Source organism: Rhinoraja longicauda, chromosome 3 (genome assembly GCF_053455715.1).
Source record: "Rhinoraja longicauda isolate Sanriku21f chromosome 3, sRhiLon1.1, whole genome shotgun sequence".
In the NCBI taxonomy this organism is placed as follows: domain Eukaryota; kingdom Metazoa; phylum Chordata; class Chondrichthyes; order Rajiformes; family Arhynchobatidae; genus Rhinoraja; species Rhinoraja longicauda.
The window spans coordinates 27,204,557-27,222,044 of record NC_135955.1 but is presented as its reverse complement, the minus strand read 5'-3'; the positions used below and the strand labels follow the sequence as shown (position 1 = coordinate 27,222,044).

At 40.0% G+C, this 17,488-nt stretch overlaps 1 protein-coding gene across 2 annotated transcripts in view; it reads right to left on the bottom strand.

Annotated features, from left to right (window-relative positions):
* Window positions 1-17,488, bottom strand: part of svep1 (sushi, von Willebrand factor type A, EGF and pentraxin domain containing 1) — a 136,879-nt gene that overhangs the window by 77,874 nt on the left and 41,517 nt on the right. The window contains exons 4-9 of one of the 2 annotated variants that reach the window (XM_078395097.1): window positions 11,362-11,520; window positions 9,697-9,876; window positions 7,962-8,141; window positions 4,008-4,205; window positions 2,493-2,611; window positions 1,036-1,165 (exon numbers count right to left, since the gene is read on the bottom strand). In XM_078395097.1, coding sequence (XP_078251223.1) covers window positions 1,036-1,165; window positions 2,493-2,611; window positions 4,008-4,205; window positions 7,962-8,141; window positions 9,697-9,876; window positions 11,362-11,520 — 966 coding nt within the window. Of the gene's footprint in view, window positions 1-1,035; window positions 1,166-2,492; window positions 2,612-4,007; window positions 4,206-7,961; window positions 8,142-9,696; window positions 9,877-11,361; window positions 11,521-17,488 lie in introns of those variants that run through there. The other variant, XM_078395092.1, reaches the window with a different exon arrangement.

Below are 17,488 nucleotides of genomic sequence, written 5' to 3'. Positions count from 1 at the left end.
GCCTGGAATGCCAGGAGTGCTGGTGGAGGCAGATATGATGGAGGTGTTTAAGAGGCTTTTACATAGGCACATGGATATACAGGGAATGGAGGGATGAGGATCAAGTACTGGCCAATGAGATTAGTTTATCTTGGCATTGTGTAAATTATTAGTGAATGCTTGCACATGACCACCATCATGTTCATGTAGTCATTGTGGGCCATGGGGTTTGTTCCTGTGCTGTACTCTTGTATGTTCTATGAATGAAGGTCTAGTTCTGCTGTATGGACATTAATACACATGCACAGTTACAGACATGATTGTGCACATCTCTGTTATGCTTTAGAGGTTGTTCCCCGGGATTGATCCTACTCCTTTAGATGACAAAATGGAGTGAATTTATGAAAACTCAGCTGAAAGAATATGGAGTTGAAGCATAGAAAGGCCAATGTGATCAGGGTGTAATGCTGATCTTAGTATGATTAAAGCAGTGAGAAATACTGTAAATTGGGAGGGGGGGATGGATGCTCAAGGTGAGGAAACCAGACAGTGACAAGTGTTTCCCTGCATTTGCTATTTCCAACCCTGACTGTGTTTGAAATCTCTCTCTGGTCCTTGGCATGTAGATTAATTATTGTGATCTCACAAATGTTATCCCTACAATAGATCCAGAGAAAAACTTGAATTTGCCTTCATTGATGGTATTGCCAAATACAGTCAAATGTGCTGATGTTTGTTTATCAGCTCAATTTGAAGGTTCCCGGGATTGACAGAGAATACAAATCTATGTCTGTGTAACTCATGGAGTGCAGATGGTGTTGTTTAACAAAGCTGCAGTCCAAATGCTTATTGGGGAAACCAGTCACCTTTCCATGATGCACAATCATTTAGCATGCTTTGCAATGCCATGTCACCTGAAAGAGAAAGGAGACTGGAGACCAGGAAAGCTGCCCTAATGTTGAAGCTTGAGAGGCAGGACTAAGGGAGTCATGTCACAAGTGTAAGTATTCACTAATAGCATCTACTCACCAATAAGCATGCCCAGTGCCTACTCACCAATAACCTTGATATTAAAGGAGCAATTTGCTTTGTTCCCAGTTTTGTCTGTTGCCGTGTAGGTGATGGTGATTTCTCCAATTGGGAAGAGGTGGGGTGGAATCACGGCAGGAGTGACTTGTAGCAATACCTTGAAGTTGAGACAAAAGATTAATGTGAGCAACAGAGCACATGAATTCAATAATTAATTTCATAAAGAACCTAGGCACAATAAAAGATCACTTGGCCCCTTGAGCCTCTTGTATCGTGAGATAGCTAATTTGTGACTGTGCTAAACACACCCACCTTTTACTCAAACGCCTTTGTATCTTTTATCTAACAGGACAATCAATCTCAGATTGAAATTACCAAGTAACATGAAATCAACTTGTATTTGTGGAATACTGTGTGTAGAGGTGTCCAAGTTCACTTCTGAGCAGCATGGTTTCAATTTTTCAATGGTGCATCTAGTCTTGGACTGTCCAACGGATCTGAAAGCTTTTCTCAGGACGCTAGTAAATGTTTGAATTTCCACAAGAAACAACCCTACGTTGTGTGATGTGATCATTCCAAGTACTTTAGACGATACTTCCTTCAAGACCAATATATCTTTCCTTTGAGATCTTTGCAGTCCTATCTGCCAGTTAACGTTTGATTAATCAGATTATTTTATGTATACTTGTACATTTGCATATTCTAACACAAAAAGAGACCATTTGGCCCATTGGGTTTATGCAGGGTCCCAGCAGAGTATTCCAGCAGATCAAATTCCCCCTCTCCTTTTTTCACTGTGGTCCAGCAACTTACTTTCTTTCATCATCAATGCCCACCAATTCCCCTCGGGTTCTTTTGGCAAACCTGCATTGTTGCAGGAAGAACATACAAAGTGCACAAAGATAGCACCCAAGGTTAGGATCAAACCAGGGCCCCTGGAGCCAAGAGGCAACAGACCTCAAGGTTCGCCACGAAGTTATCTCATTGAACTTCTTTTGTTTCCAGCTTTTCATTCTTATCTGCCCTTTCACTGATTAAAGTGGCTTTCAGGGAAGCCCTCAACCATCACACATTTGTGCAGTGGCAAATGTGGGATTTTTTACAACAATATTAAAAGACGTCCTTTGATCAATATAAGATGTGAAAGATTCTACAGCATTCCTCAGTGTTCCTCAGTATGTGTAAGAAAATAACTGCAGATGCTGGTACGAATCGAAGGTATTTATTCACAAAATGCTGGAATAACTCAGCAGGTCAGGCAGCATCTCAGGAGAGAAGGAATGGGCGACGTTTCGGGTCGAGACCCTTCTTCAGACTGAGTATCCTCAGTATGCTCAGCTCAGATTTTATGCCCAGCATTTCTTTCCTCTCAAAAGGTTCTTTCTACTGCAGACCCTCTGGCTTGAAGACCAGAATGTTATCCATGAAGCCATGGCTTTAACTAGATACCAACACTTTTGTCCTAAACAAAGAAACGGACTCACCTGATCCTCGGAATTATCATTTGCTTCTGGTATCAACCAGATAGCATTTGCCATTTTCTGATGTTCTAAAGTTTGCACCTTGACTTCCTTGGGACAACTGATTTGGGGTGGCTCGATATCTAATTAATAAAATATTTTAATTGAAAATAATCACCATCTTTTGAATAACATAGTGTAACCGAAGCACATCACAATATTGTTTACCAATAGTTTATTGATGCTACCTATGTTTACTGTGCAACTATTTATTAGAACAGCCCACCAAGCAAGAACAACTACCTTTCAAAAGCATTAGAAAGCTTCAAGTTGCCCTCTTTCATTTATTAACTAGAGTAATCTATTAACCAGAAGAGTGAACAGGGCAATGTTTAAACTTCTCATCTAATTATCTTCAACATTGCTCTCTTGATAATGTACTGCAGTGTCAGCCCAGATATCATGCTCAACTCCCTGGAGAGGGACAGAGAGTCTGTAACTGCTTGACCTAAAGATTAGTGCGATACCAATTGAGCCAAGAAAAGGATCATAAACTGGGATTACATAGAAACATAGAAAATAGGTGCAGGAGGAGGCCATTTGGACCTTTGATTTCTTGATTTCTTAATTCCTTGATTTGCAATGGATAACAATGAAGGTGACACAATTGTTAAAAACTATAAAAACTATAAACAACATCCATCGCCCTATCATCATGGATCACCTCCTCAAAAAACTCGATCAAGTTAGTAAGACATGATCTGCCGTGTACAAAGCCATGCTGACCGTCATTAGGATTGCCAGGTTGCAGTTACAAGACCTGTGCAGATTTAAGTTTAGCAGTTGTTACATGCCATTTCCATGTAAACCCAGATTTTCTCCCGAACAAGCACTTTTCATAAAAGAAACATTAACATTATTCATCAGAATTGAAAGCCAGAATTTGCGTTTCACAGACCAAAGTACCCTCAGGAAACTTCAAAGGAGCATCATTGAAGAAAATTTGGGCTCAAATCTCATAAAGTGACGTAAGCTAGGTCAGGGAGAAAGTGAGGTGAAGAGGCTAGTGTGGCACAGTGGTGCAGCGGTAGATTTGCTGCCTTACAGCGCCAGAAACCCAGGTTTGATCCTGACTACGGGTCTTGTCTGTACGGAGTTTGTATGTTCTCCCCGTGTCTGCGTGGGTTTTCTCCAGGAGCTCCGGTTTCCTACCACACTCCAGAGACTACAGGTTTGTAGGTTAATTGGCTTCGGTAAAAATTGTAAATTGGCTCTAGTATGTGTAGGATAGTGAAAGTGTATGGGGATCGCTGGTCGGCGTGGACTAATGAGCCGAAGGGCCCGTTTCCATGCTGTGTCTCTAAACTAAACTAAACTAGAGATTCAAGAGAGCTGCTATTTTGTGCTATTATCTGTGGAACAATTGATTTAAACCAATAATCTAAGATTCAAGAAAGGACAATGTGGGTTACCCACGTGAATTAAAAATTCCAAAAGTCGAGCTTATATCTTAATACCATGAAAATGCCATACAGATACCTTGACAAATGGCTTTGTGAAGTTTCTGACTCCATTTGCCATTACTCATACATTGCACTTCTTCCTTGACACCTGACAGCCTGTAACCACGGCGACAGTTCAGACGGCACACGCTCCCGGGTTTGACTGCAGCTTTCCTGCAGAGGTGGGGGATTACCATCACACCATCTGTCTTTTGTATGGCTGGACAATGGATTTCTGTTGAAATGCAGAAACAACTAACATAAACAATAACCAGAACAATAACGGGAACCTTAAACATAAGGAAATCTTGTGAAATAAAGTACCAGCATCTTCTATATATTTATCATATTAATCTTAGTAACATCTTCAGGTCATCCCTCAATCTTCTCTTTTCTGGAGGAAGGAACCCCAGCCCATTTAATCTTCCTTGGAAGGAATATATTTAAATTTCTGATATCATGCATGCAATTCTTTTAAATACATTTCAGTCATGGAGCCATGCAACTTGGAAACAAACACTTCAGCCCAACTCATTCATGCTGAACAAGATGCCCCATCTAAGCTGATGTCCCATTTGCCTGAGTTTGGCCAATATCCCTCTAAACCTTTCCTACTCATGTACCTGTCCATGTCTTTTAAATACTGTTATGTTATCTGCCTCAGTTACCGAAGGGCCTGTTTCCACACTGTATCAATCTATGGCTCTCCTCTGGTAGCTCATTCCATATACTCAGTGAAAATGTTGCCCTTTAGATTCACACTAATCTATAGATGTTGATATTTTCTGGAATAACCACAACCTTTTTAATTATATATAAACTTATATATAATTAATTTTATAGAAACTGGAAGGTGGAAATCGATTTTTAAAATAGTGATAAAACCTTAATGCTATTCACGTAAGTTGTGAAACGGACTTATACAGACAAAAATGGGAAAAAGAATTAAACCAAGTAATTACGAAAGATACTTGGGAAGAAAGTTTGCAACATATACATCAGTGTTCACTAAACGCCAGACATTCTCTAATACAATTTAAAGTAATACATAGGTTACACTATTCAAAAACAAAACTACATAAAATTTTCCAACATATCTCACCTAAATGTGATAAATGTCAACATTTAGAAGCTACATTATTTCATATGTTTGCAAACTGTATAAAAATTAAAAAATTCTGGGTAAATATTTTTAGCATAATATCTAAAGTAACCAGCACACAATTGGACCCAGATCCAAAATTAATTATACTCGGAATATTAGAATTAAATCAAACATTTAGAACAACACAAAGAAACTTTATGGATTATAGTTTAATAACAGGAAAAAAATTAATTCTAAAATTTTGGAAAGGCCCTACGGCCCCCACAATCAAAATGTGGATTATAGAAATGACGGAGACCTTAAACGTGGAAAGAATCAGATTTTCCCTGTTGGATAAACAGGAATTATTTATTGGAATATGGTCTCCTTTTATTGATTACTTAAAGGGTCAGAATGGTTCAGCACAGGAACCTGACTAGCACTCGGACTAAAGAATGGATGAAATGCTATACTTTGAAATGTACGAATATATCTCGAATGAAGTTTTTGTTATTTTAATAAATTTCTCCACTCTTCTTTAACTAACTTTTTCCTTATCTTTATAATCTGTTTTTGTTTTTGTTTTTATTTTTCTTCTCTCTTTTTTCTTTCTTTACTTCATCTATTTCTTTAGTTCTATCTAGTTTAAAAAAAAAAAAAGGGGCAAAAGGTATTGGAGACAATATAATAATAATTGACAATATTATCAATTTAAAAATGTATGACTGTAAAGAGGTAAACAGGTGATGTACCTATCTCCAATAAAAAATTTATTCAAAAAAAAAAAAGAAATTGTGAAGTTCACAGAACTGTATTTTCAGCTTTTCCTACGTAATGCTGTGCTGAAACTAAATGCTGTGCTGAAACTAAATGCAAATTCTTAAAGAAAAACACCACAGGGTTATCAAAGTTCTTCCATCTCCTCAGAACTGTTACTACTGAATGAATGAGTGATGCTTTTATAGTCCTTTAAAATGGGGTTGCTACTTTTAGTAATTTATATCTCTGTTCTTTCTGATCCCTTGATTTCTCAGCCCCATTCAGTAACATTTTCTGATATGTGGTCTCCCATTTTTTTTGCACAAAATGCACAATGCACCTTTCTCTTCCTTGACGCTCACTTGATAGTTATACACTATATCTTTCTAGATTTTGTCAAATTCCCCCTGTATCTCCCATCTGGTACTATGTACAAACACAAATCTTTTTGAAATTGTCACATAGCACATTGGAGTTGCCGGTATGGAAATCCTTCTGGAGAAGGTAATGAATAGTGAGTTGCTTTCTCGAACCATGGCAATCCTTGTGGTGTAATTACCCCCAAGCCTTCCACCAATTAGATCCAATGGCAGTAAAAGGACAAAGATATATTTCCAAATCAGAGATGCAAATGACAAAAAGTAGCAACACCACTTTAAAGCACTATAAAGGCAGTGCCCATTCATTCAATGGTCCTAAAGAGCTGGAAGAGTTTAGCTTACCTTATGGCAATTCTGTTTAAGAACTTGCAATTAGTTTCAGCACAGTTTAACAAACGAAAATTTGAAAATACAGTTGCATTGAATGCAAAATGTCATATTCTGGTCTGACAGTATAAATGTATGTTTGTCACCTATTAATTTGTAAGAATGATACTAAACTGCAGCATCGCAGGGGAAAAAGATTAATTATCAGACTCTAGTGTTAAAAGCTTATCAATCTTATTAGCATAAAAAGATTAATGATCAATAACCATATTCTGAAATTGTACAGGCCTTTAGAGTTTAGAAATACAGCACAGAAACAGGCCTTATGGCTAGGGATGCCAACTTTCTCACTCCCAAATAAGGGACAAAAGGTGACATCACCACCCCGCACCCCACTTCACCTCACCCAGGCAGCGGCCAGGTGCTCCCGCTCCACCAATGCCGGGAGGCGGGTTGCTATGCAACCTCCGTTAGGCGGCGCCCGGACCTCCAGGCCTAGGCTGCCTGTGCCTATACTGCCGGGCTTACAGCGGCCCCCGGGCCTACAATGTCCGGGCCTACAGTGCTCCCCGGTCCTAATACGGGACAAGGGTGATCCCGTACGGGACAAACCAATTTAGCCCAATATACGGGATGTCCCGGCTAATAATGGACAGTTGGCAACACTTCTTATGGCCCACCGAGTCCGCACCGACCAGCAATCACCCTGTACACACAGCCCCTTAGATCCTGGTTTTGGCATGGGTTTTATTAACATTGAGTACTCTGATGATTATGTGAAGTAACACATTGCGGAATTTTCCCATCTTTCTTAAGTTGAATTATTACTACAAAGGAAGAAACATGTTTACAAACATGGGGATGGGTTTATTAATGCCTTCCCGTATTTTGTTGATCACCACCTCCACAGGCAGAGTAGTCATGCTCGTGCGAGATATCAGCAAAGATCAAAGACCTCAATGAGAGCAAAGCAGCCATTTTGAACATTGGCCCATTAACTCAATACTTCAGAAAAAAAATAAGTTGGTGGTTAGTTAGTGGATTTTCATTTTGCAGGCCAACAAAGGTGATACCCTCACTTGATAGGAAATCTGCATGTTGCAGTTCTGATGACATTGAGCGGGGAGTGGGATGGGGAAATACATGGATGAAAGTTTGTAGGCAAATAACAAATCTCATTATGAGGTCAGGAGGTGATATCCTTAATGGTGTCCAGATCAGGTGAAATGTGAGAAAAATAGTTTCACTGAGTTACACCAATTTTTAATTTCCTAGCAATTCGTTTTTGAGTATCTCTGAAGAGATTTCTAGGCTTTATCTTTTAACAAAGATATTCATCAAAATTCTGCTGTTACATCTGCAGACGGTACAGGTGATAATTGGAAAACTTAAAAGTAATGGCTCTGCTCAGCAACAACCACACACTGTTCACTGGACTTACCAGCACATTTTGGTTCTCTCCCATCCCACAGCATGTTGGCCAAACAAGTCAGCTTTGACCTCCCTTCCAACACATAGCCCTTCTTACAGGTTACACGGCAGATGGTCTTGTAGGATGTGTCATGGGTTGAGCAGTTTATAAATCCATGCTCAGGATTACGTAGTCTTGGGCAGGTGCGAACTGTACAAGAAGCAGGAGAGAGTCAGTAAATAAACCAGAGACTGTATGAATACGGTAACCGCAATAAAAAGGATTACTTTAATAAGGTGCAGTTTCTAAAAGAGTTGGGCTAGACAATTTTTATGGATAGTAGGATCAAATGATCAGTAATAGACTGATGGCCACTTATATTCAGCACCTAATATTTAATTCCATTGTCAGTAATGAAACCAAATTTAAAAAATGATGATGTACAAAGTACATACTGGAGTAACTCCATTTGACTCTGTGACTCAATGTGAATATAGAGACAAAGCTATATCATGTCAGCAAGCAAGGTTAAGGGCCCAAGGAGCTTAAGGAAGGGTCTTGACCCGAAACATCCTTCTCTCCAGAGATGCTGCCTGTCCTGCTGAGTTACTCCAGCTTTTTGTGTGAATCTCCTTCTGCTCCTAGCTTTTATGTTTGCAGGGCCTCACACAGCCAAATAATACAAATAATACCAAATTCAGTGGTATGTGAGAGCACATAATCAAGAAATCCACATTTCTCTTTTTAAAAAGTTCTCTGGAGTCTTCTACCACCACCTTTTACTACCTGGAAGGATAATTGGCATTCTAATTTATCACTGCACATAAAACAGCGTCAGGTCCAGCATTGCAGTAGATTGTGGCTTGTGCTCAAGAATTCCTGACCCTGAGATAGTCTGGGACGTAAACTGAGATGCAGCTGACATCTGTGGCACATACACTCACATATGCACATGCTGGTTAACCTCATTTTAAAAGAGGAACGGGGGACACATCGGCTTTCTCATTACATATAAAGCATTTGATAAATAAAGCATGAAGTACAACAGTAAAGGCATCACTATTGTAGGAATCACTGATTCTGTTCAGCAGTGTATTATCCTAATCATTCTCTCCATCAGTACCAGGCCCTTGATGTCTATTCTAAAGTGTGTTGGGCACATCACCAAACAACATACTTTAGGATAGACATCAAGGGCTGATGCAGACACTCGTTCAGATAATACTAGGGATGAAGTTACATGGGGCGAGTCTAGAGAAACTGGTATCACTCTGAAACATCACCTATCCATGTTCTGCAGAGACCTGACCTGCCAAGTCACTCCACCACTCCTTTTGTGTATAAACCAGCATCTGCATTTCCAGGTTTCTGCATATTGTTGAGAGATTTTTGAAAGCTCTGCCTGAAAGTGCCGTGGAAGCAGATTCAATAGTGATTTTCAAGGAGAATTGGATTTAACTTGAAAACTACAGTTTGTAGGGTTTGGGACTAGTTAGATTGCTCTTTCGAAGAGCCAGCACAGGCGCTGGGAGCCCAATGGCCTCCTTCTGTGCCACGTGATTAAGGAACTGGATCTTTACACACAGTATAATGTTGGAGTATAAACTTTCTCTTTATTGTGGTGTAATATAATGGGGTTCTCAGTCGCTCTCACGGATATGTTTTAGGTGGAGATATCCTGTAATTTAAACCAAATAATAACCGTGCAGTGCTAAATGATAATAACAAGCAAAGTTAATTGCAAGATCTTTAGTTAAATAGTTACCTCTGCATTCGGGGTCTGCACCTGACCAGAGGCCATTAGTTTGACACAGGCGGATGCTGCTTCCCACAAGATCAAAACCTAGCCGGCACCGTATTCCACATGCAGAATTGTATAGGTTATTGCACGTGTTCTGTATGAAGAAACCATTCTGAGGTGGCTGTAACATGGGGCACTCGACCACTGCTCACCGTCCAAAAGATAAATGAACACATTAACTCGTCGATCACTGCTTAAACACTGGGGAATGCAACACATCACAAATTGAAGAAACAACATCTCATATTTCGCTTGGGCAGTTTACAACCCAGGGGGATGAAGATTGATTTCTTTAACTTCAAGTAACCCCTGCATTTCCTCTCTCTCCATCCCTCCCCCACCCAAGTCACACCAGCTTTTCAAGCTCAATGGCTTGTTTCCTTCATCATTGTTACTTTTTTGCATATCTTTCATTCATTTGCTCTATATCTCTCTACATAATCGTTGATATCTCTCGTTTCCCTTTCCCGTGACTTTCAGTCTGAAGAAGGGTCTCGATCCTTCTCTCTAGAGATGCTGCCTGTCCCGCTGAGTTACTCCAGCAGTTTGTGTCTATCTTTGGTTTAAACCATCATCTGCAGTTCCTTTCTACCTCATCCATTGTTGGTTAAACAAAAGTTAACATATTTCACCCATCCACTACCGGTTAGCATCAAATAAAACATTGCTGGTGTTTGCTGATTACTGGATTGTTATCAAAATGTTGACAAAATTAATGAAACTGAACCTATTTTCCTATTGGGATCCACATTCATAGTTTCACACCGAGACAACAGATTGAAAATCAGCAAAATTATAGACAACAACATAATTTCTGATGGTGTTTCAATTCAACATTGTACTGTCAAGGTTTAATATATTCCTGGAAGTTTAATTGCATGACCTCCTGGCTCTCACTGCCCCACACACTCACAGGCACCACTGGTTTATTCTGCAGGAACACTGACTACCCCCAACCAACTGGAAAGGGAATCACTTGGTAGCTTACAACCGAGCGGTATGAAATTATTTCTCTGATTTTAAGTAACCTGTGCATTCCCGCACTTCCCCCCTTCCTCCCCCCCCCCTCACAACCCCACCTCCACCCCCACCCTAGTAGTCCTACTAATTCCACTGTTCGCATCCCCGTATCCCTTCGTTATCATCACTTCCCCAGCCAACAATAGGTTAGTTTGGGCTCCACCCATCTTTGGTCATTTATTGCCATCCTTGCTTTGTTCTGGCCTTTTCCTACCTCCAGATTCCCGGAAACTGCAGTACCCAGAAGGAACCCACACAGTCACGAGGAGAACATGCCTCCAGACAAGAGAGCACAGGGAGTCAGGACTGAACCTGGATCACTGGAGCTGTGAGACAGCACCATTGCTTGTTGGGCCACAATACTGCAGTTAACAGTAATTCAATTACTCATAAATCAAAATCTTCATAGAAAATTAAATAACAGCACAATGTTCTGCAGTTTCAGTTAGATTTTTCCCTCCAGGTGTGTTTGGCAGCAGTGTCCCAAGAGGACAATTCCAGGATCAGCCTGGAAACCTGGCAACCTTGGACCCAATGTACAAGATTATATGGATGCTGTGGTGATTATTCTCATGAAAGGCTTCATGCCATGTTCTCACCATGACCCACCTTGGCACACCTGATCTACAAGCCTGTACCCTTGCTTGCAGACACAGTCCGCGATGGAGGTGCTTCCAGGCAGGGAGGTATCGTGCTCGCCGGGACATTTAAGGCAGGTGCTAATGCCCCCCGGCTTCCCTTCCGGCTTGTAGGTCCCAGGAGGGCAGGCTGGAGTAAAGAAACACAGATTGTAAATGTAAATTGCTTCACATACAAACCGCACATTTACAAAAAAACAATCCTTCTAACTTCTGTTAACTTAGGCAAGTTGGAATCCCTGTTTTGTTTTCATTGTTACCAGCTGGTATTCATTAAAAAAAAATCAATGTTGAATTGAATGTACATACACAGGCAAAATTAGAGTCATACAGCACGGAAACAGATCCTATGGCCCAACTCATCTATGCTAACCAATATCCCCCATCTAAGCTAATCCCATTTGCCTGCGTTTCGCTCATATCTTTCAACACGCCTTTGTAGGTTGCATTGTTTGTAGTTTAGGCAAGGGAAAACTGGTCTGCAGACAAATTGAAAATTTTAAAATCTAATCCTGTTGTAAATTATTCTGAACATTTTATGTTTGAGGTGTGAGTGAACATTGTGTTCTTAACTACAATTTAAACTTAATGAACTGTGACACAAAAAATCTAAACTAATATTGCACTATTACAATTTTTCTCATTAATGTTTCAAATAAAATGGATTTTGAAGTAATAAAAATGAATACATTTCAATTTTAAAAGGATATATTTCACTATATACCTTGATCTTTATGTGGAAAATCACAGGAATCAATTGAAATCCAAAATACCAAAGAAGTATTTATTACATGATTATACATAATGTAAGTTCTGGCTCAATATTATGACACAATCACTACTGAGTCAGAGGGTTGTGAGTTCAAGTCCTTCTCTAGAAATCTGAGTTCAATAAAAAGAGGTTGACAATTTATCACAGAGAGAACAAAGTGCTACGCAGTCAGACCACTGAGACATGGTGATGTCAATCTGGAAACCTCTCTGCACGGTGTACTTGAAAGGAAACATGATACCGCTGTATATTGAAGCAATGATATGATCAATATTTAGAAGGTATCACAAAATGCTGGAGTAACTCAGCGGGTCAGGCAGCATCTCAGGAGAGAAGGAATGGGTGACGTTTCGGGTCGAGACCCTTCTTCAGACTGATCAATATTTATCTCTTTATTCCCTTAATGCACATCATTAACAATTTAGCACCAGGAACTGCAGATGCTGGAATCTCCCGCAGAATACAAAGTGCTGGAGCACCAGTCTGAAGAAGGGTCCCGACCTGAAACGTTGCCTATCCATGTTCTCCAGTGAAGCTGCCAGACCCACTAAGTTTCTCCAGTACTCTGTGTATTAAAAAATAGTTATTTGGTCATTATTAAATGCAGTTTGTGGAAGCTTGCTGTGTCTATGCCTGCTATGATTCTTAAATAATAACAAAGTCTCTACTTCTCGTTCTTTTTAAATGTGGAGAGCCAGAAAAAAATAAAATGTGGTATGTACATGAAAATCCATTCTCCTGCGCTTTTGTTGCATTCCTTCAATAAACTTTGGTAAACCTTTAAACAAAATTGCACAAAGCCTGTACTAATAAAACACATTCATCAGAACTAATCTGGAAAATCACTTAGATTTTAGACTTATATCTGAGTTAAGTATTCCGGTTCAATTAACTCCAAATCACATTAAGTTGATGATTGCTTCAAATTGTGTAACTTCAATAACAAATCACAATTGCTTTCTAAAAAATAACTCATGTTCCCAGTGCCCCGTTCAGTGTTGATCTGTCAAGCCATGGGTGTTCTGGGTTGAAAGTAAAGTCTCATGTTGATCAAAGCTGCTGCTTAATTGGTTCCAGACCAGTTTCATCTGAAGGCTTGTGCCATCCTTTTAAGTTTGATTCTAATCTTGGCCTGTATATGTATGTTTGTTCTGTTGTGTTCAATGAAAGAAAGCTAAACAGGTTCTGAATATCTTGGCTGACTTTTCTACGTTCACTTCCTTTAAACTTGTATCCCAAATGGCAAAGTTGACGAGGAACACCATGGAGAGAGGATTTTGCAATCACCACTGTTGTCAATCTTGCAAAGCTGTACGTTCAATTTGCTGATTATGGATCCTGGGCAGAATTTAATGAGTTGCTCCGGTTTAGATTAGTGCCAGCCATGGTTCACTGCGTTGCACTCTTGCCTCTGAGTCAGATGGCTGCGGATTCAAGCTGATAGGTTTTTAGGTAACAGAGAAAAGCTCAGTAACTGGTGCTACTTTTCATTGGAACATTACTGATTACAAAATAATGAAGGGGTGGAACAAAGTGACATATTTTACTTTGACGACTGAGAGGTCAGGAACAATGGGATATAGATATATAAAGAAGTGCAAGAGAGAGAGGGAGAGAGGAGGAGGGGGCAGGAGAACCCCTTTTACACACATTTGCAAGGCTGTGGAATATATAATGTTTATAGTTAGCTATTGAAATAGATAGCACCAGGACATTTAAGAATACTCAAGCTATGTTGTTAACGGAAATGGTCAGCGGAACATGGGAACAGCATATGCCCAAATGATAAGGGCACCTACCTGAGGCACTGCCACAAGGTGGATGCATCTATCATCAAGGATTCCCCTCCATCTGGGCTGTGCTCACGTCTCGCTCTACCATTGGGCAGGGGGTAAAGAAGCATGAAGTCCCAAACCACCAACTTCAGTAACAGCTACTCCATCTAATTTTTGAACCGACCTGACCTGATCCTACCTCATCAACAGAACACGATGGACTGCCTCTTGCACCACCATGGAGTTGTTTTCTAATTATGCTTTGCACTAATGTCTTGTTTTTTTTTGCTGCCTTTTTCTTTTCACCTCTTGTAGAATTTGTGTAATTGATGTATAATTTACGTTTTTGTGTGCTGTCTAACTCTATGTGCTGTGCCCATGATAAAGCTTAGAGCAAGATTTTCATTGTACCTGTACCTCACCGGACTTGTGCATATAGAGTAAAGCCTTGTTATAACTGACCATAGGGAGGGAAATGGTGTCCGTTATTGCCGATTGTCCACTATAACCGAGTGAGGTATTATCTTTGTTTGTAGTAGAACTATTTGGTTAATATCCAAGTATACACAAAGTACTGGAGAAACTCAACGTAAGGCAGCCTCTCTGGAGAACATGGATAGGTGAAGTTTTGGGTCAGGACCCTTCTTCAGACTGATTCAGTCTGTTGAGTTACTCCAGCACCTTGTGTCATTTCATTTATAAACTAGATGCCGATGCCATTGGTCTGCACCAACGAGCCCTTCTTCACCCGCCGCTGCACAGTGCGGTTGACAGGGCTGTTGTTACGGCTAAGAAATTAGAGAGTGTGCACGATTGCAAGAATCAAATTCTGTATAAAAGCTAACAGTTCCAAATGAATGAATGCATGAATCAATCAATTAATTAATTATACATTGAATGAATGAAATGAGATTGCGCAAAATAAAATGTGTCTGGAAAACAAATGTAAGGTGTCAGTCTAGTCGATCGGCGCCAACATTTTTCTTGGAGGTTTCACTGAGATCAGATAATTCAGGAATGTACGTACAACACTCCTGACCAATGATGGCACAAGTACCACCTTCTTTAGCCAACAGGAAGTCTAATGCTAGCTGGTTCTGAAGTGCCACCGTACGAATCGCTACCAACTCTGTCGTGATGCCCTTAAAAGCCTAGCTTGTATCCTGTAACGACTGGGCTGTCTCATTAGCCAACTTTTCCATTACCAAGGCCATATTGCAAGCAAGGCTCGCAGACTTTTAGAGAATGGGGCCACTATTATCTAGAATCGTTCAGCCTCTGTGATAGCCCTTCGATGGCGCCTCACACTGCTGGATGTAGCGAGAGTGATCGCAGTTGGTACATATATTGTATCACATAGGCCAAGTAACAGCAGCCCTTTCAAGGCCTTGGTGCAGCCCATTTGGAAAGGGGACAACAACAACAGCACAAATAATCTGGGTGAAAGAGATGATGAATATCGTTGCAGAAATGTGAAGCAGAATTGTATTAAAGAAGCTCCAAGCCTTATATGTTTTCCTGACAGGATACTCATTTATTCATCTTCATTTCAATGGGAAAGGTATTCCATACTGGAACATGGATTCATTAAACGTACAATGCTAATGTTCTAATTTGATTCAAACCATGCTGGATATTTGCGCTCAGAATCCAGATATTGTAGTGCGGTGTTCCATTAATAACTTGGAACACATGGTAATCACTGTACTATTGTACCTCATAGAATGGATCAGTAATTATGTTACTGGACTGGCAGCCAAAGTTTGGAAATTAGGTCCAGAGGGCCAAGTTTGCATTCCACCAGGAGAGCAAGGGAATTCTGAATTCAAGTAATTAAAAAATATGAAATTTTAAAAAAGCCTCTCAGTAATGGTAAAGCACAGATTATAAAAAATGTATATCTTCCATTAATGACTTTCAAGATATTACATTCAAAACTTGCCCTATAAGTAGAGTGGACTCTTAACTGCGTCCTTGGATTAGGGTCATTTAGGAGAGGGCATTAAATACTGGCATTGCCAATGATGTTCACATCCCATGAATATCTAAACAATGTTACAGTGAAAAAGCTGCCATTCTGCTCGCGGAACTCAAGCTAGCATCTTGCAGATGTAATCCATTCAGTTTTATTGTCTGACTTTTTCTACATAATCCCTGCAATTGTTTTTTCCCTCAGGTTTCCATCCACATACATTTCTCAAAACCACAATCAAATCTCTTTCCCCACACTTTCAATCAAAGTCAGGATAACTCTCTGCTTGTTGCCTAATTCATTAAGAAAATACCTTAAATCTGTATCCTCTTGCTCTCAACCCTTCTGCCAATAGAAATTTTTCTTGTTTGCTATGCCTAAACACTTCATGATCTCACAGAGAGTGGTGAGTCTGTGGAATTCTCTGCCACAGAAGGTAGTTGAGGCCAGTTCATTGGCTATATTTAAGAGGGAGTTAGATGTGGCCCTTTTTGCTAAAGGGATCAGGGGGTATGGAGAGAAGGCAGGTACAGGCTACTGAGCTGGATGATCAGCCATGATCATATTGAATGGCGGTGCAGGCTCGAAGGGCCGAATGGCCTACTCCTGCACCTATTTTCTATGTTTCTATGTTTCTAATACTTCCATCAAATTACATCTAAGCTTCCCTTCTCAAACGAGACAAATCCTGGCGTTTCCTATAATGGAACTTCCTCATCTCTGAACTATTCTACCGAACTGTTTCTGAATTCACAGAATTCACATAATTCCCAAGATGTGCTGAACAAAACTGAGCTAGTCTTTTTATAGAGGTAGAATATAATCTCCTAGTTTTGTACTCCACAGCTTTGTTGATAAAACCGAGGACCGGTTTTGCACATGTACACAGTTCTCCCTGGTTCTGCACTCATTTGGAATTGTGCTTGTATATTATGTTGCCAGTCTTAATTTTTCCTACCAAATTATATGACTCTGTTGAAAATGTCCAAAGGACGGTGGAATAATGGGGACATGGTAAAAGGAAGTTTCTATGGCTGTGACAGTTACTGGCAACAATTTTCATGCTTTGACAAGGACATCTGTTTGCTGTGTATTAAAGGTTTTGCTGAATGCAAGAAGGGGAGCAGAGTTAGGTGATCCCCATCACAAATCTCTCGGGCAAAACAATCTCAGATTAATGACCCAAAAGCATCCGTAAGATATGAATTTCAAGTCATCAGGGAACAGAAACAGCAACAACAATATCTGTATAATCCTATCAGTTTGATTAATTGCGCAAATACGTCAGAAAATTAAAGAACCACGAGCACTTTGCTTTTCCTGGAAGGAAAGTGGCTGTTTTGAGATGGAATTTATTGCCAGTAAAAGCAAACATCTGTGGAATAAAAAGCAACAGTTCAAATGCAAACCTAACTTTACAGCTTCCCTGGACTAGCAGATCACAGAAACTATAGGTACAAATGCACATCGATGAACACGTAAATGCCCACTCATACTTCACGCACACAGTATTCCCATATGTTCATGTATGTGGATGTATATGGTTTTCCATGCATATGTACCCATAGTTTAGGTTAGA